Source organism: Myotis yumanensis, unplaced genomic scaffold (assembly GCF_028538775.1).
Source record: "Myotis yumanensis isolate MYYU_CA2020_CCGP unplaced genomic scaffold, mMyoYum1.0.hap1 SCAF_9, whole genome shotgun sequence".
Lineage (NCBI taxonomy): Eukaryota > Metazoa > Chordata > Mammalia > Chiroptera > Vespertilionidae > Myotis > Myotis yumanensis.
The window spans coordinates 57,630,962-57,651,290 of record NW_027223760.1 but is presented as its reverse complement, the minus strand read 5'-3'; the positions used below and the strand labels follow the sequence as shown (position 1 = coordinate 57,651,290).

At 40.8% G+C, this 20,329-nt stretch overlaps 1 protein-coding gene across 3 annotated transcripts in view; it reads left to right on the top strand.

Annotated features, from left to right (window-relative positions):
* The first annotated feature begins 8,627 nt into the window (after positions 1 to 8,627).
* Positions 8,628 to 20,329, top strand: part of SNX13 (sorting nexin 13) — a 106,434-nt gene continuing 94,732 nt past the window's right edge. For 2 of the 3 annotated variants that reach the window (XM_070424396.1, XM_070424397.1), the window contains exon 1: positions 9,142 to 9,239. In XM_070424396.1, coding sequence (XP_070280497.1) covers positions 9,225 to 9,239 — 15 coding nt within the window. In that variant the 5' untranslated portion in view covers positions 9,142 to 9,224. Of the gene's footprint in view, positions 9,240 to 20,329 lie in introns of all 3 variants that reach the window. The other variant, XM_070424395.1, reaches the window with a different exon arrangement.

Genomic DNA, 20,329 nt, shown 5'->3' with positions numbered 1-20,329 from the left:
CTGATCTTTAAAATTTGAATAGTTAGCCCATTTAGGGTTTACTGAATAAAATAATGTATAAACGAATGAGCAAATTTCATGATTATATTAAAGGACTCTCTGGTAAATAGTCAATCATATGCATTTACCCAGAAGGAAACATCTAACTTACAGAAACACAGTTTTAAAAAAAAATGGCTCCCTTCATTCATCCTTCTACCACACCTATCTATAAAAACAAACACGTCCCATTCAAGGAAGAACATTTAGCTCTCTGTTAGCAACAGAAAGAACACTTCCCCAGCAACAGGAAAACCCGAAAAGGACATCTATTTTTAAAAATAAAATGTGAAGCCCTCAGCATTTTGCCGATTTAGTGAACAAGATAAATGTTATCCATTTAAATTAGGTGAATGTCCTATAGCTTTCAAGAATAAATAGCCTGATTTTACATACCTTGTATTTGATTATTTAGTTTGGTTTTTATACACTAGACCTTTTCCTGACATTTCTGCTGATTTCTCTGTTCATGTGTATTTACACACATGACCATGATTAGGTAGGAGGTGTTTCATTTTAAGTGGAAATGTGGTAAGTCAAGTTCATTACCGTATGCAAAAACAGTTCACAGCAGTGTGTATCTGTGCTTGGTAGCAAGGTTTTTTAAAAAGGTGATGATGAATATACTCCTTGAAGGAAAGAGACAGGAAAATGATCTGCAACTTACTTACTATTATAAGCAACACAGTTTTAAAATTGAAAGAAACCGTAAGGATCATTTGATCTTGAGCCACAAGGCATTGCCCAATGCTTCTAATAACAACCGACCTCTTAATGTATGTAGCATATTAGTGTTAATCTAATTAAAAGTTTAAAGTTCTCAACTTTACAGAAAAAGACACTGCAGCTTAACCAATGATGAATTTTCACTCTAAGGTTTAATCCTATTTAATTGCAAAGACAGAACCAAAATGCAAATCTTCCTCAGCTTTTATTCTTTTCATTCCACAGCCAATATGACTGAGCATATATCTATTAGTTCTTCCACTTAATTGTGTGTACAGATATTACAAATAGTTTTAAATTGAAAATTTTTATTGAAAACAGAAAGATCGCCATATATGTAAGGATGAAGGCAGGTCAAAGTAACTTTGTTTTTATATTACCATTTAAAACTAATAGTGATTCTTAGAACAATCTTATTTTTTTGCCTTAGTCATTAAGTTTAGTAAAGTAGGAAGCAATATAACAACAGTCTTTGATTTCACCCTTACTCTGTAAAGATGGAACTAGCTGAGGTAAGCCTTAAATATGGGGATGTATTAGGTTTTGTCTTTGAGCACTGATTCCTTTTCTCATTTCCTCCTTTGGCTGAAGGCAAAAACAGGTCAAAAGCTCATTACAATTCTTATGATTCACATTAGAAATTGGGGACAAGATCATTGAAAAATTTTAGTTTTTTAAAGTTAACTGATTCATTATACTTAAAGACACATTATATACATATATAATTCTGAATTATGTAACTATACAGCATATATATAAACATATATGTATATATTTCTTTTTTTTCATTCAATATTGACTCTACTACTAGTTGTGTTAACTTGGGCAAAAAAAAAAAAATTAACTTTCTGAACCTCAGTTTTCTCATTTGTAAAATGGGAATAATAACAGTTCCTATCTTATAGGATTGTTATAAAGCACTTAGCACAGAGTCTGACACATGGTAAAAACTTAATGTTAGTTATTATAGAGAATTATATATGTACTAGTAGCCCTGTGCATGAATCCGTGCACCAGTAGCTCGCCAGTAGCTCGCTGTGGCCCTCCAGTAGCTCTCAGGCCGCTGGCCCTACCTCCTGTAGTTCCCCCGGCCCCCCTCCTCCCTGCCCCCTTCATAGCTTGCTGCCCTGCCCACTCCTGTAGCTCTCCACTGCCTGCTTGTAGCTCGCTGCCCCACCCTCCTGCTGATCCGTGATCCTGTCGTTATGCAGTTGGTCATTATGCTTCATGGTGTAACAACCATTTGCATATTACATCTTTATTATATAGGATTATATATGTATATATATATAATATCCTTATTGATATCTTTATATACAAGTGAAGTTTTTCTATAAAATCATCAGTTGTTTGGGTATTTAGATAAAAATGTAAAAGTAATTTTATTATGCATTTCCCTTTATGTTTTAGGGCTATGAAACTAGTCTGTATGATATAACATACATTTATCAAAAGTCAGCACAAAGAGTGACACAATTTAAAAAATCAAATCATTTAGGAGGTTGGGGAATCTCAAGAAAGAAAGTGGACTGCAACAAGAGAATCTAACATTATTACAAATTTATGAAACAACCTCACTGAAGGGGGTGGGGGAAAAGGTGCTAAAGTAAGCAATTTTTGGAAATGATTTAAGTTTGTAAGACAAAAACAAAAGGAACTGTATATAGACATTGCACTCTAGTTGATAAAGTTGTTTTGCAAGGGGGTATTGGTTATAAATTCTATTACTACTATATACATGTATACTGAAATTGAACAATTAAGTAAATGGATGGCAGATGGTAGGAAACAGGTCTGTCACTGTTGGAGTAGGATTTTACAGATTAGCAAAGGGGAGGTGATCCATCCTAGAATGATTCTTCTGGTAATGGGTTCAAATTGGATACATCAGTAGAATGCATGTTTAGCCTAATATAGATCCAGATAGTTCCATATAGAAATATTCACAGATAGGTGTGTACATGTAGATTAGTGTACATCCATATATTTCCTTGTCAACTGCAAGGGCTGAAAAGAAAGGACACCCTAAGTAGTAAAGAACACATCTAATCCCTACTATATCTTGATTTCTAATGCCATCTATATATATAAAAGACTAAGTGACCAACCATCCATCTGTCTGTCTGACCGACCGGTACATATGATGCATGCTGACAATCTATATATATAAAAGCCTAAGCAATCATCCAACCATTCAACCATTTGACCATCTGACCAGTAGCTATCACATGAAGTGACCACCAGGAGGCAGATGCTCAACTCAGAAGCTGCCAAGCTGTGGTGATTTGGCAGCTGTGGTTCTCGGGTGATGCACCCAGAACCAGAGAGGAGGGAGCCCAATTCCAGGGTGCATCACTTGAGAACTGCCCTCTCACAATCCTGGACCCCTCAGGGGATGTCGGAGAGCCAGTTTCGGCCAGATCCCCACAGGCCAGGTCAAGGGAACCCACTGGTGCATGAATCCGTGCACCGGGCCTCTATTTTAAAAATGAACATTGACTCACTCATGCATGATACATATAAAGCTCTTGCTGGTGCCAATCGCACACACGTGTTTCAATTTGTCATTGTTGGTCATGAATTTGGTTGTTTTTGTTGAAATTCTGAAGCTGAAAGAAAGTGTCGTCATTGACAGAATATGTCTAAAGACCAACTATTGGCACAAAAGATTGCGACCTAACATAATCGATGCTGAAGTATTAACAGGATCTGTGGGTGGAGAGGTTATTCTGATTCCAAGAATTGATTTCTCCCTGTCTTACACTGGCCTCCCATTTAAATTAATTCCAAGATAGTTTCCCATGATGCCAGCATTTGCAATGACTATTAATAAATCACAAGAAAAACTCTAGAGGGAGTAGGAATATTCCTACCTGAACCTGTTTACAGACATGGTCAGTATATGTTGCTTTCTCTCAAGTTTGAAGGGTGTGTGACGTTAAAATTAAAGTTGTAAATACTTCATCACAAGGGAAATTAGTCGAGCACTCTGAAAGTGTTTTTACTCTTAATGTGATATACAGGAAGATATCAGAATAAGTTTAATCTATCAGTCATTGTTTTTATCAATGTTGTTTTTATATTATTTTTTGTTGTTTTTGATCATGTCTTTGTTGTTATATCATGTTGTTATTGTTTATTTATTAATAAATTTATATATTATTTTCATATTCATTTTACTAATTTTATTTCATCTCTGACACTTCTATTATAGAGAAGTGGCAAATAGCAATATTAAAATATTTCTTCTAATTAATTTCCTTTCAATGTGCATGAATCCATGCACTGGGCCACTGGTTCTCCAATAAAACAACCAAAGTGCCCTAGAGAAATGGTTGATTCTAGGATTGGGGCATGATGTATTACCAGAAAGTAAGGAAGTGCTCAAAAACCAAAACAAACAAAAAACCACCTCACATTGATGGATATTTTAAAAATATAGGACAACTGAAAGAGCTCCCAATGTCCACAGCTGGGACAATTTGAGTAACAAAATAAAATAGTACTGGATTTAACCCAAAATCCTATATAATAAAAGGCTAATATGCAAATCGACCGAACTGCAAAAAGACCAGTCGCTATGATGCGCACTGACCACCAGGGGGAAGACGCTCAAAGCAGGAGTTGCCCCCTGGTGGTCAGTGCCGCTCAGCCAGAAGCCCTGAGCCGGGCTCACAGCTGGCAAGTGTAGCAGCTGTGGCAGGAGCCTCTCCCACCTCTGCAGCAGTTGGACATCCCCCGAGGGCTCCTGGACTGTGAGAGGGCACAGGCCGGGCTGAGGGACCCCCCTGAGTGCACGAATTTCATGCACCGGGCCTCTAGTATAAAATAAATATCTATAAGTCCACACTCATATAAACAAATTATTGAATCCATAAAATGGAAAAAAGAAAAATTTCCTATGCAAAATAATTCCAAATAATTCATGTAGATTACCCTCAAGGAGGAGGAGCATAAATCCCTGATCGTTAAGTGTGGGCTGCACAGAGTGAATTCCTTCCAAGGAGTATAATATGGAAAGGAAGAAAAAAGAGTAAGTTTGCAGTGGAGAAACCTGGCAAACACTACCTCAGCCAGGTGGTCTAAGGAAACATCAAGAGTGATAAATCATGTTGACAGTATGTATCCTTGATAGGTAAACTGGGGCAAGTTACTAAACCTCTCATGGCCTCTGAGGGTAACATCTTCTGTGATGGTCTTTGTCAATTGTTAAATATATGCACCTGGAGCATAATAGGTATTGAAAAATAATATTCATAATTGAGAATTAAATGTTTGAAAAGTGCTCTAGGTCTAATTTTTGTGATGTAATAATATTTTGTAAACTATTGACTGAGGTTGCCAGTGATTTAGTAATACTTTTGAAATATACTACAGATCTTTACATATGTATATGTATATATATATAAATAATATGGTCCTTTTGCTTTAGATCTTGGTATCATTGTGGAGCTATTATTTAAGACACTTGTGAACATTATTATTATGGCTGCGTCTGCTGTTAGCAAAGCTTCATATTATTCGTCTATGTCTTTTAGGCTTAACTTGCCTCAGTATTTCCTCAAAAAATACAAGAAAAAAGTGCATGCTGGGCTATTTGAAGCTAGATATCAGATCACACATAAATGCCCTGAGATTTCTGCTTACTGTTGCCCTACTAAAGCAATAACAAAGAATTGGGATATCCTGCTGTTGTCTGTTCTCAGACAGTGTCTCCTCTGTTGGCAATGCATTACTTCAATACTGATTCACTGGCTTTGATACTGGACCTTGTTATTGAATGCATCCTACTATTTAATGCTCAGTGTTCACTAGAGGTTGTAAATGACTCTGCATTATGAGAAACTGGATTAATAATGTGGCTTAAGAAATCAAAATATTAAATGTGACAATTGTTTGATAGATGCAATTTGCTTGGAAGGTTGATTCTACACTTTTCCAGTTTCTCAAAATGAGTTATAGCAAGTTTGTGACACTATGTAGAATTCTTTTGTTTTAAAACTAAAAAATTAGCAAACTGGACATTGTAAATTGTTCTTTGGAGGTTTAGAAATCACTGGCAGTGACCTATTTGAAAGCATCAGACACTTGATCTTTGCCCCGACCTCTTTGTTAATTTTCACCCGAGTAAGGATTTTTTTCCTTTGATTTCCAGAAAGTGGGAGGGGGAGAGACACAGAGAGAGAAACATCAATGTGAGAGAGACACATCAATGGGTTGCCTCCTGTAAGGCCCTGGCCAGGGCTGGGAATTGAGCCTGCTGCTGAGGTATGTGCCCTTGACCAGAACTGAACCTGGGACTCTTCAGTCCACAGGCCGATGCTCTGTCCACTGCCCTTTACCTCTTTTGTCATCCTTTCCTGTGTTAATTGGACAGATTGGACACTCTGTTGGAGAATCAAACCTTTTGCAATGATAGACACAGATGTATCCTTATCATGTGGTTCTTTAAGATGGATTGTTTTGTTTTGTTTTAAATTTCTGATTGATAGCCAAAGAATCCAGCATCTCAGATCAGCCTGTCTCAGGTTTCCTCTATAACTGATATGATGTTTTTAAGACCACATAAAATAAAACTGCAATCTGTACCAAATTAGGTGCTTACTTTTTTTTTTTATAAAAAAAGCTGCTTCTGTGAGCATTCTTTCCCAACTATGTAACTCCTAAATTTCCATAACTCTCTGAAATGACGTTCCTTATTCACTTTGTTGCTTCCCTTGCTAGCAAATCTTTGATGCGTGCTTAAAATAGGTTTGTTTTTTAACATATTTTACCTTTATTATCTCCAACTCCTATTACCACCACTGAAAATATATGCAGTGTATAAGGTGGAGGGAAAGGTATAGGTAACAAATGACATAAACTTTTCTCCAACATTCTTAGTGACAATAAAAGTAATTTTCCCATAATTGTAAGATAAGAACATGCAATGACAAATTTTTAAAAAAAATTAACCTTTCAACATTAGGATTTTTTAAAAAAATCAATATTAATTAGGTCTTTTCTTTTTGGGATCTTTTAGGAAGTGATTTACCCATTCATTTAAGAAATATTTATTGTCTACTATGTGCCATTGCACTATTCTTGAATTGTAGAAAGGTGCTGAGGAAATATCTTTGAACAAAACAGAAAAATCCTGACCTCATGGAACTTAACATTCCAATGGAAGGAAAACGGATAATAAGAAAAACAGTATTTATGTTAGAAGGTGTAAGTGCTAAGAAAAAAAAAACTGAAGGGAGTATGCTGGGGAGGGGTAGCATTTTAAATGAGATGGTCAGAGTAGGCTTCCTTGAAAAGGGTGACATTTGAGCAAAGATGGGGCAGAAGTGAGGGAGCTAGTCATGAGGGTAACCTAGTGGAAAGATCTTTCTAGATAAAGAGAATATATAGTCAGTGCAAAGACCCCAGGGCAAGAGGATTCCCTGTTGTTCTAGGAGCAAGGTGCTGGAACAAAGTGCTTAGTAGAAATGAGGTCAGAGAGGTGACTGTAGGAACTCGGTAGGAATGTTTTTTAGGTCACAGAAAGGACTCTGGCGGAAAAAGCTGGGAGCTGATGATTTTGGCTTGATCTAAGGTCCACAGACACACTTCTAAATGCATATCCATGTCATGTTACAGGTTGATATAAACCTCAAGTTGTGTCTAGATCACCCTTAAAATAAGTGAAAATGCCTTGCTTGTGGAATTGGAAAAACATGTAGAAAATTAAATATTAGGTCAGACACCTAAATTACAGTTTTAATTCACTAGCTAGGAACTTAAATATTAATGCGCCTTCTGCTCTGTTTTATTTACAGGTTGGAAGAGTATCTTTTTCCAGGTTCCTGTTGTCTCTAGTGTCTCTTGGTTTCCCTTAATATCTTAATCCAGGTAGTATTTTCCAATCCAATTTCCTACTCATGGTTTTACTCTGTCACATTTTACCACTAACGCATTTTACTGTGTTGCAGAGGCCAGCATCTTGCTGGCCCAGGAGTATGGAACTTATGTATCGGATGGAGAGCAAAACAACAAAACCTACTTGTCCTCAATTAGTAGAATAAAGTGAAATCAGGACTTTCCTTTTAATTTCTGGCTCACTACAGAACCATTTTGTTTCCTTGGTGAGGGCACAACAGCATAGCGATGACGGCCGTGTGTTAAGTCAATTTCGCTTTCCCAGTAGCACTAGTATCAAGGAAGGGGGACTGAGGTGGGGAGACGCTGGCGCAGGGGAAGGAACCACCAGGCCTGAGTTTTGCCAAATACCCTGTGCATCCCTTGCAAATAGGGCCTGGAAAGGTTCTACAGACCAACTCTGGACATGTACTTCCCAGTTCCTGGGAAAAACGGTCTCCACAATCGGGTGACACGCTCGGGCAGCAGGTCCAGGTCAACCACACACATCGCAGCCAGAGGCAGGTCCAGATGGAGGGGCTCCTGGGCACACAGCGCCCCAGAGTCCAGCCCCGCGGCAGGTGGGATGCTCACGATGACACCTGCTGAAATCGGCTCGCCCTGGGAACTCAAAAACATCCGGTGCAGAAGCCAGGGAGGCTGTGGAGACGGCTGGTAGGAAACAAAAGCGGCTTTAACTTTTTTTCCAGAGGTCTCCAAGCCCCCATGGTCGAGCAGGTGCTGGCCAATCCCCTGATCGGCGACCGTGGGGATCCGGGTGAAGATGATACGCCCGTATCACTTCCACGACCTGCCGCGCACCCCAGCAGCGCGCTCGCCGAGGGCTGGGAAGGACACAGGAAAGTTTCGGTCCAAGTTCAGGAGAGCGTGGCGGAGCCGGGAGAAGTTTCGGGTCACACGGAAGCCTCGGGCCGTGGAGGGAGCCGGACCCCCCGCGCGCTCCTCGGACGCCGCCCAGGGCCATGCGCAGGGGAAGCTTTTCGACAGGACACCTGCCGCCCGGTCCCCGAGACCCGCGGGCTCCGCAGCGCCGGCCGACCAGGGCTCGGCCTCTGCCGGGCTCGCTCCACCCCAGGGCCGGCCGATCCCGGCGAGCGGCGGAGGACGAGCGGCTCCCGCAGGCGTGCGCGCCGGCTCCCGGGCTATCCTGGCGCGGGGCCCTCTCTCCGCTCCCCGCGGCCCCGAGTCGGCCTGGGCGCCCAGCTCCGGGGCCCCCGCCGCCGCCGCCGCCCCCGCCGCCCCGCGGGCCTCCGGACGCCCGTCGCCGCTCCCCCACGCGCCGGCGCTATGGAGACCGTCACGAGACGCCGGCGGCGCCCGCGCCCGCCAATGGGAGAGCACGTCGCGGGGAGACGCGGACGTCGCTCTTCCAAGATGGCGGCGCGTCCGTCGCCAGCAGCCGGGCCGGGGGGAAGCCAGCGAAGCCGAGTAAAGCCGCCGCCCGGGAAAGGACTGAAGGGGCTGCTGCCGCCGTCGGCGGCGGCTCGGGCAGTTTCCGCTGCTGCTACGGCTGCTGCCATGCGGCGAGGCTAGGGAGGAGCTCACTCCCCCGGGGTGTAATGATGTTAACGGAGGTAAGCGGCGGCGGCGGCGGCGGCCGGTGTTTACCTGTGCAATGGGGAAGGGGCCGGGGCCGGCCGGCCGGAGGACAGCCTGGCCCGCGCCGGTCAGCCGGCCGGCCGACCCTCGGCTGCGGGCCGCGGGGCCGGAGGAGCCGCGGGGATCCTACAAGTGCCCCCCGATGGGAGCCGTGCTGACTCAACAGAGCCCCGCCGCCTCCCGCCGCCCGCGCGCTCCTGTCGCCGTTGCCACTTGCCCTGTCCCCGGCTCCGGTGTCCCTCCGGCGGCCGCTGCCTCCCCACTGGCCGCTTCCTTGCGTGGTTCCCCATCCACGCTGCTCGATGGCATCGTGGGTGTCTGCGCGGCCGCCGGTCCCCGCTGCCCCCGGTTGGCCCGAGGTCTCCCTTCCCTGGCCTCGGTCTCCTCCGTGGCCCTCCACCTCCCTCCGTGCGCGGTCAGCATCCTGGGCTGGTCCCTCGGCCCGGCCGGTTCGTGTCCCCCGCACCCTGGGCTGCTCCGTCCTCCGGCGAGAGGGAGCTGGGTCCCCCCGCCCCCGCCCCGGGCGCCGCTCGCTCGCTCGGACCGTGGGAACGAGAAAGCTCTGCCGCACCTCCACCCTCTGGGTGGCTCTCTCGCCCTGGGGAACCCTTTCCTCGGACCCGGACGGGAAACGAGCAGCTCTCGCCAGCCAGCCGGCTTCCCCTCCTGGCGCCCAGTGTCCGTGGCAGAAAGCAGACTTTTTGGAGAAGTCGAGTTTGCCTTTAACCAGCAGTAGTACGTTCAGGACGCCGTTGGCGTGACCAGGTCCTTGACAGTGGACACAGCTGTGTGCAGGGCACGTGCTGGTGTGGGCGTCGCGGGAGAGGAATTCCCGAGCTTGGGGGGTTTTGCAGCGGTTCTCAACCTGTGGGTCGCGACCCCTTTGGCTGTCGAACGACCCTTTCACAGGGGTCGCCTAAGACCATCCTGCATATCAGTTATTTACATTACGATTCGTAACAGTAGCAACATTACAGTTAGGAAGTAGCAACGAAAATAATTTTATGGTTGGGGGTCACAACATGAGGAACTGTATTTAAAGGGCCAAAAGGTTGAGAACCACTGGTAAGGAAATACCTTCAAAGCGTCTCAGTTGTGAGGATGCCAGGGTCAGCCCAAGGGGACTAGTTTGGGCATCTTTGGGGGCCGAACTGAGGGCAGGAAACGATTGAAATGGGTAACGGGAAGTATTTTTATTTGGGCCCAAAAAGGAAAATAAAAATATTAGTAGAGGGTGTGTGAGAACTGGACAGTAACGGACTTAACTTGCCTTTCCAACTTGGCTGACTCGGAGGAACTTCCTACTTTGGTGGTTATTGGTACTTAATCTATGCACAGACCCTGGCATATGATTTGTTTATGAAATACTTGCTGGTTGATTTTAATTCGTGAGCTACTCATTTCTAGTAGTTTGTAGTTCACTCTGTATTTCTAAATTCCACAGATTTTTCATTCCCGGAGTCTGTTTATTTCATTCCCGAAGATTGTGGTATAGCATAAGCTTCCATTGTCATTAGCAGTATCAGGTTAGAAAAAACACCTTAGAAGTAGCAGAAGTTCTGTTTTTACCTTCAGTGTGATATTTTGGTGGGAATAATTAGCCTTCTAAGTTTTCACTATTGTCTCTAATGTACGATCTTTTATGAGATAACCTTTTGATTAAAGTTGGCTTAGGTTAGCACATGAACTCATTGCGTTTGCTAGTAAAATAAATAGTGTCTTGATTTGGAAAGATTGAACTTTCTGAGCTTTTTATTTTAAAATAATTTTGTTTCAGCGATATATTTTAAGCAGTAAGTCAGTGATAGTGGTAAGATGCACTATAGTGCCTTGTGTGTACGGGGCATAGCTTCTAAGGGGCAGTGCCAGGGTTCCAGCGCTGGCAGTCTGTGCGAAGTCTGCTGACCACTACACTGGAGTGGCTCTCTAAGTGAGGTCTAGAGTAAATGGTACTTGGATCTTATCTATGGTGTTAGAAGTTATTTTATAGATTATAAAACTGAAGTCCAGACACTTGTCCAAGGTAAGCAATTACTAGTGGCCAAGGTTAAACTAGAATCCCATTACCTGACTCAGTACGGAACTCTGATGTCTTTCAATGAGTAGTTTTCCGCTCTTTTGATAGGTTTTAAAATAGGCTCCTTCCTTGTCTGAATATGGTCAGTAGATAAACTGGAAAGTTATCATTACTTGAGAAAAACTTTTTGCTTTACTTCTAGCTTTTTCTGTTTGTTTGAACAAGGCTCAGGAATAGTCCTATTTTGAAACATTTCAGATATAAAAATTTTACTCCTTGTTAGTTACTAAAAAATTAGTACTGTGGGACTCCTTTTTACTGCTATCTTTAGATAAGCAAATTTTAGGAGGTGTGATTTAATTTATGTTAGATATTAAAATGTATAATTAAAAACTATATTTTGAAAGATTCTTATGTTCAACAAGCATATACTGTGCTCAGATTGTACCATCTGCTTGGTTCTTTTACATTTTGACATCAAAGTAGGTGATATTATCTCCATTAGCCTGATTAGAAGACCAAGATTGAGAGTTTAAAGTGGCTTGCTTGTAGCAAGTGGTGAAGCCAGCAGTCACACCTAAGTACTCTTATTCCAAATTGTGTGTTGTTTTTGTGCTCAGTATAGAATGCATCATTAAATTTTTGTGGCTGATAATCAGCAGTTTACTATTTTTAGTTGTTTTTCTTTTTAACCAAGGTGGGGATTCCAAGTATGTAGATAAATAATAACATAGTGATAAACATTTATATGAAACCACAGTTTTGCTTTTTGTCAAAATTGATCTCTGAAACCTTTTCAGAAATGAGAAACCATGCAAGTGATTAAGGGCTATTAAGTTAAAAGAGAAAATTAGTCAATTGAGCAAATATGTACAATGAACTTTGAAACTTGAAAATATGATAGATTAGCCCTAACTGGTTTGGCTCAGTGGATAGAGCATCGGCCTGCAGACTGAAGGGTCCCAGGTTCCATTCCGGTCAAGGGCATGTACCTTGGCTGCGGGCACATCCCCAGTAGAGGGAGTGCAGGAGGCAGCTAATCGATGTTTCTCGCTCATTGATGTTTCTAACTCTCTATCCCTCTCCCTTCTTCTCTGTAAAAAATCAATAAAATATATTTTTAAAAAATATGATAGATTAGTGTGAATTGAAAATACAGCTCCAAAAGGTCATCTTGCCGGCCCCCCCCCCCCTTTTTTTAATGTCTGTTAAAATTTCCTCCCCTACTGTCTTTGCCCCTGTTAGGACTTCTTACTCTTAATGGTACTCCTATGACATTTGACAAAAAATTTGTCATAGTATACTTGAAAGTTATTTGTTTAATCCCCACTCACCTTCTAACCCCTCATCCCCATTTTTAAAGTAAGAGTTAACTTCCACATATCAGAATTAGTTAGCTATGGGATATTTACCTGATAATTTGTTTCATCCTAATTTTCACAGCATTGAATATAATAAAATATTTATCAGTGAGTTTTTGTTAAACACACTAAACTATGTTTTAATGTTTCAAAAGCTATTAGGGTTATTCTGAGCATTTATTATTACAGAGAATGAAGATATAGAAGACGTAGGAAAACATGCTAAATTTGTACTCATGCACTGGAGGTTGTTTTTGCATAAAAACCAATTACCAGCCTATTGACACTTGCCTTGTGCTTTTAAAAATAGTGAATAAAAATTGTAGTTATTTAAACTTAATGGTTTGGGTTGTGTGCAAATGTGGGACATTAGTTAATGTTAAATAAAAATGGTTTATATTTGTGCTACTTCTATCAGATTTAGTGATTTTTATATATTAGCACTAATTCTTGATTTTGTGGTTAACAAATATGATACAGATGGGAAAAGGTATAAACGGCAGCACTTTTATTTATTTTATTTTTCTTATGGGTCCAAAGACAGGGAACCACAGGCAAGTCCTTGTATGAGGGTTAAACTGCAGCACTTATAGAAGTACCAGTTTAATAGTTGTTAAGGGGGTAAAATTTTGTGGTTCAAATAAATTTGGAATATATTTGCCTGAAAGAAGTTAAATAGATTTCTTGTCTGGAGAAGCTCAGAGCTTTTGATAGGTTATTTACTTTCAAAGATGGTGATAGAATTTGCATTATGTTGCACAAGTTGTTTAACACTGGTTTTGGCAAACTCTGACTAACATGGAGAGTTACAGAATTTCTTGTATTTTATTTTAGGAAATCCTGAGTTTTGAAGAGTTGTTCATCAAGGAAGGGGCTCTGGACTTGGACACAATCTCTCTCTCTCTCTCTCTCTCTCTCTCACACACACACACACACACACACACACACACTCGCACACACCCCCAACAAGGAAAACACTTTAGGTCCATTGGCATTCAAAGGATGTTAAGAGCTAGAAAATGTTGCGAGGAGAGGGAACTTTGAATTAAAGCAAGTGGACAGCTCTTAACATACCATTTTTTAAAAAGTGGTTGAAATTGAGTAAATAAACTGGATTCATAGTAATGCACACTTATATCTATCAACATATGCTGCCTACCACAGTAGGAAGGTAACACACAAATGATCTGTATGTTAAACATTATAAGGATGAGTCCCAACTTCACTTATTTATGATGTGACATTAGGGAAGTTGTTTGAACTTTGAGCCTTAGTTTCCTTCTGTGTAAAATTGGAATAATAATAACACCTTTCTAAGCTGCACTCTCGTTGTGAAGATCAAATAAAATGAAATAGGGTATATAATTCTTTGTAAACTGTCAATCATTATACAAATATCAGTGGTTAGTACATCAGGTTTTTCTCTATATGTCTTCTACTAATGTGAATTCAAGTCCTAGGTTCTGTCTAGTTTTATGGCTTGTTAGCTTCTCAGTTGTGGATGGATCCCAGGAAAAAGGTGTGCCTTGACCATTGGTGTAATTACAGGGGAGGTGTTGTAGGCCTCAGGAATGGCAATAGAAGTAATTCCTAAAATAAATGAGCTTAGGAATCAAGTTATAGAGGTAAAGTATGGGCCCTTGGAGCTTGGGAGTGAGGAACCTAATGGTAACCTGTCTGGGGCAGGAAGCGGGTGGGGGAATGATAAGGGGAAAGGGAGAGGGAAAGAAAAAGGCACTGGTGTATTCCAGGGAAGGAGAGCACACTGGGTCCTTGTCCTAACGGTTTGAAAGGTGGAGATTTTAGGGTCAGTCCCAGGAGAAGATCCTAATAGAATATTCAGCAGTTTTCCAGGTGTGTCCTTTCAGGGTTGTGGTCTCCACTCATTGATTGGCCTGCACCAGGGTCCTGAGGTCAGCCTTGGCTGGTTTTGTTGCTTATCTGGGCCTGGACCTGAAATACAACCGAGGCCTAGATATTATCTCTAGCGAAGGAAGGTCAGAGGATCCAAACCACAAGTCCAATGATATGCTAGGGGAGGAAAAGTCACCTGGGGGTGAGGTCCCACCTACGACTGATAGTCCTTACTGGGCACCTGGGGCTTTCCACCCTAGTGACTTTCGGTACCTAGCCCATTGGTCCTTGTTCTGCTCATGTCTGTCTAACTGCCTACCTCAGGAGGCAGGGAATAGACTTCAAAAAGAAGTGGGGAAAAAAATAGACTGAGAGCATGTCCTGCAAACTAATAATGAGGGTAGTGTATTGTGTGGTTGGTAAACTGATGCCAAAGAATTTCTGAAAGGGAAATTCCAAAAAATATTTTGTAGAAGGTTACTTATTTGAATGTTAGCAATGATTTGTGTGTATATATTGAGAAATATTTGTAGGAAATTGTTTATTTTTAACCAGTCCTGGTAATCCTAAAAATCCCGGTACCATTCTTAAAAGGAGAAGCTGTTGTTCAGGATAATTTTTATAAGGCTTTGGTTATGACTTGTACTGGACATTAATTTGTGTGCATCAATTTGTTCATCAAACACAAACACACCTACTGTGTGGTAGGCACATGCTAAGCTCTGCTGCTGAAGTGGTGAGTCAGACCTAAAACCTGCCCTCAGGTAAATTGTGCCAGTTTGGCCATCATTCTACTAAAGAGTTGAGGTCTTTTCTCAGAGTAAAACAAATAGCATAACTAAAAGGTGAAAAATGAAGAGGAAGAAAAGGTTGGAGAATGTAATTAAAAGGTAGTTACTTGTACTAGTTATATAACTACAGGTGAAGCTACCACTTTGAGATGAGCTTCTTCTTAAAACTGGAGTCAGTCCACCTCTGCTGTCTGTATGTGCCCCAATTCACAGTGTGGCATGAAAGAAAAAGTGAGAACAGAGAAGAAAATCTGTGAATTTATCATTATTTTTTTTCCTAAAAAAATTTTTAAATCTTAAGAGGTCTACCAAATTTTACTGAAAAAACCCAGCTGAATTCCGTTTTTCCTGGTGAAAGTAATACTTGGTCCCGACCCACCTTTCATTTATTTGCTTATTTTTCACTTCTTCCCAATTTGAATGTTAACTCCTGAAGATGGGGCTTACAAGTTGTATTTCCAGTGCCTGGAACAGAGTTGCATGCTTAGTAGTCCTCACTCAATATCTGTTGAATGAACGTTGAGTATTTTCTGTAGTAAATTTAAGGTAAAAGTGAAAAATTACCAAGACAAACATTGTCTATGGTAAATTTAAACTAGCACATTAATTACCCTTCAGGGATTATTTATTATCAGTGTCCTTTAGACATTTTTTAGTAGTGCACTGTGGTTTAATAATGTGTTTGGGATCACAAAACACAAAAACAAATTGACAGAAAAGAAAAGTTGAATATCAAACTTTTAGTTAGAATGGAAGTCTCTCTTAATTTTTCTATAGGAAAAAATCTGATTAGATTGATGTTATTATATAACCAATTTTATAAATGCAAGAACAACTTGGATTTTGTCTTGTATCTTGTACTGTTTAAATTTTATGATTTCATGTGTACCACTTAAAAATGTATTCCTAAACTAGATAAACTGAAAGCTTTGTTTATAATAATATTGCTGATTTTTGTGGCACTTTGTTGAATGTTTCACAGTGTGTAACCTTTTTTAAAAAAATATATTTTTATTGATTTCAGAGAGAAAGGGGGAGAGAGAGAGAGAGAGAGAGAGAGAGAAATATCACTGATGAGAGAGAATCATCAAGTGGCTGCCTCCTGCACGTCCCCCACTGGAGATCGAGCCCTCAACCTGGGCATGTGCCCTTGACCGGAATCGAACCCAGGACCCTTCAGTCCGCAGGCTGACGCTCCATCCCCTGAGCCAAACTAGTCAGGGCAACAGTTTGTAACCTTTAATGCTATTTTGAAAGTTGCAAGTATGAGTAAAAATTTGGTCATGGATTTCAACAAGTTGGAAAATTTGGAGGCACATTTTTAAGGAGTGCAGCTGCTACCACAATCTCTCCACTAAAATGCCTCTCAATGTTGCATTATTAGGTCATTTCACCGACATCCATAATCCCATTGCATATTTAGAAATAATGTGAGCTGGAAAACTTCAGTAGTAATTTCTCTGTTCAACTGTGAAAATTAAATTGTTCTAATCATTTTTAAATTCGTTCCAGAGACTCATATATATCAAGTGGAATAATTCACAGTTGTGGGCTTATTACACTGTTTCTCCAGTTTCCTGAGGGACCTTTTTATTCTGATGCCTCTGTGAAATCCCTTAGGTGAATGCTGCTTTGCTTTTGACCTTAGCCCTGCATTGTTGAAAGACTCCTTGGATGTTACTCTATTTAATCCTGAATTCCTTTGCTCCTGGAACCCTGGGGCTATTTTTAGCCTGGCTGTGCTTTGGCACATGAGTATGTGATTCTTTGTATTGTGACTTTTATTTTCAGGCTAGAGTTGTGTGACAACATGCATGTGTGGAGAATGGCTTTTAGATTCACTATTATAATTTCAGGCTTGGAAATTATAGAACTGATTGAAGTTGTACAATTTTAATGAAGGAGTTAAGTATGAAGTAAAATTTCATCTCATTTTAGTTATCACATAAATTTTGGGAACTAAAGGTCTGATTTTAAGGTCTTATTTGTTCTCCAGTATTTCTTTAAATCATAATATTGTAGTTTAGAATTTGTTCTTGATTTCTCTTCTTGAGTTTGTGATGACATTTTGTTCTCAGAATTTTTCTCGGGGTGTTTAATCAGTTTGCAACTATTAATAAAATCAGCTATTTTTATATCCAGTGTTATTTTACTTACTAACATCTGATGCTTTTTCTTGGCTAATAGTACCTAAGTGCTCAACACTTAAACTGTTGGAATATTCTAGTCCTGGTAAAAGCAGAGTAAGAGTGTTGTAGGTGGTGGGAATGGCACCCGTTGTCTGACTGGTGGGGGGTCAGACCAAACCTGGGTTCAGCAACCTCGGTATTTGGGTTCTGGCTAGGAAAGAATTCAAAGTCCAGACCCAAACTGTAAGAGAACATTTATTTGGTGAATTATAGAAGTAGAAAAAGTAATTCCTAGTATAGGCTAGAAGTAAAGGAAGGGCCCTTGGAGCTTGGGAGTGAGGAAGCTAATGGTAATGTGCCTAGGGGGGAAGGGGTGGGAAAAGAAAGGGAAAAGCAAGGGCATGCTCCGGGAGAGAAAAGGAATGCACTGGGTCCTCCATCCTAAGGATTTTAAGAGCAGAAATTTTAGGGGAGGTGCCAGGGGAAGGTCTCAATAGAATACATATTCAGCAGTTTTCCAGGTGTGTCCATTCAGGGTTGTGGTCTGATTGATTGGCAGGCACCAGAGCAGAGGGGACATTATTCAGTGGAGCTGGTCCTGATGTCAGCCTTGGCTGGTATTGTTGCTTATCTGGGCGTGGAGCTGAAATACAACTGAGGCATAGATGTTATCTCTAGGGAGGAAAGATCAGGGGGTTCAAACCTCAGGACCAGGGATATGCTAGGGGAGTAAAAGTTACCCAGGAGGCAAGGTCCCACTCTATAATTGATTATCCATTGCTAGGCACCTGGGGCTTTCCACTCCGATGACCTGTACCTAGGAGAGAGATAGAAACATCAATGATGAGAGAGAATCATTGATTGGTTGCTCCTGCACATCCCCTACTGGGGATTGAGCTAACAACCCAGGTTTGTAACTGGTCAGGGTACATGCCAGGGTTATAGGCTAGATCCCCAATAGGGAGGGTGGGCATGCAGGAGGCAACCTATGGATGTTTTTCTCTCATCCATGATTCTATCTCTCTCTCCGTGTCCCTTCCCCTTCCACTCTCTCTGAAATCAATAAAAATATATCTTAAAAAAAATAGTCGAGCTGGTGTGGCTCACTGGTTGAGTGTCAACCAGGAGGTCATGGTTCGATTCCTGGTCAGGGCACATGCCTGGATTGTGGGCTTGACCCCAGTGTGGGGCGTGCAAGAGGCAGATTATCTATAATTTTCTCTCTTCATTGATGTTTATATCTATTTCTCCCTCTCCCTTCCTCTCTGAAATCAATAAAAATATATTTAAAAATAAATACATAAAAATAATAAAGTATTTTTAATAGTTTTTCTTAAAAATATTACAAGCTTCTTGAAAAGCAAATCAGTGCAGAAGTGTATTTAGTGAAAAGTAAAAGTATGATTTGCTTTCTACATTTTAAAAACAGTCTGGGTACTTCCATACCATTCTTTTTTAAACACATATGAGAGAATATTCATTCAATTTAAAAAATTACTCTTAAAGATAGTGATATGAATTAGCTTTTCCTACTTTGATAAGTTTCTCAATTGTTTACTTAACTTTTACAATAGTTTTTATTTATTATATTTCATACTCTTCTCCCCATCCCTCTGTCCTGTGAATAGTAGTTGCTCAGTGAGTTGATTTGACACAGACTAAGGGCATGTGGAACTTGAGTGTTAAGATGCCAATTAATTAATGATCAGAAAGGAAGATAAACTGGTGAAGATTATCACTGGGAAAAAAATCTCGATTTATATAACATTGATTTAGATCGGTGGTTCTCAACCTTCCTATTGCTGCGACCCTTTAATACAGTTCCTCATGTTGTGGTGAACCCCAACCATAAAATTATTTTCGTTGCTACTTCATAACTGTAATTTTGCTACTGTTATGAATCGTAATGTAAATATCTGATATGCAGGATGTATTTTCATTGTTACAAATTGAACATAATTAAAGCATAGTGATTAATCACAAAGCAACATGTAATTATATATGTGTTTTCCAATGGTCTTAGGTGACCCCTGTGAAAGGGTCGTTCGACCCCCAAAGGGGTCGTTTGACCCCCAGGTTGGCAACCCACAGGTTGAGAACCGATGATTTAGATGATGATTCCAAAGATCTGTGTATTCAATAATGCTTACTGTATGTGTCATATGTTATACTTGGTACTAAGAATACACCATTGAACAAAGCATATACAATTTATGTCCTCATGTGACTTATGGCATATAGTATATGCAGGAAAATAAACAGGCAATTACAATATAATGTGATAAATGAGGATATTGGCAGTGATGAAATCCATGGAGTCCAGTCTCAATAGGGAAGTGAATATACTAGTAGAAGTGGGTAAAGTAAGGAGAAAGTAGAAGAATCTAGTGCAGGGGTGGGCAACCTTTTTGTGAGTGCGTGCCAAAACCAGCAAAATCTCTGACTCAAAATTCTTTTGCGTGCCAACCCTAATTTTTTGAGAACATGTTACACCTACTTGATATCTCTTAAGGTGTACGTATGTGAAGAACCTTGAAGAAATAATAAAATTCATTCGAGCAACAAAAACACAGTATATGATGATGAAAAATACATTTATTTTTTAATGTATACATGTACACTGATAGTCCGACAGAAGACTTTATGACTCCATTTGATATTATCAGTGGGACTTTTGCTGCTGCATCACTGATGACAGAGATTTTACATCAGGTTTATATTTCGTGACCTTCAGAGATATGCACGAGCTACTACTTTCATCCGTCAGGCTATTCCTGTTACGAGACTTAACAAACTTCATCACTGAGAACAAAGATTCACCAACATATGTGGATGAAACCAAAACACTGGTTGGATCTAGGAAGGCAGGGAGAGTTAAGACAGAGGCATAGAAATTGCTCTTCCCCTCTCTCG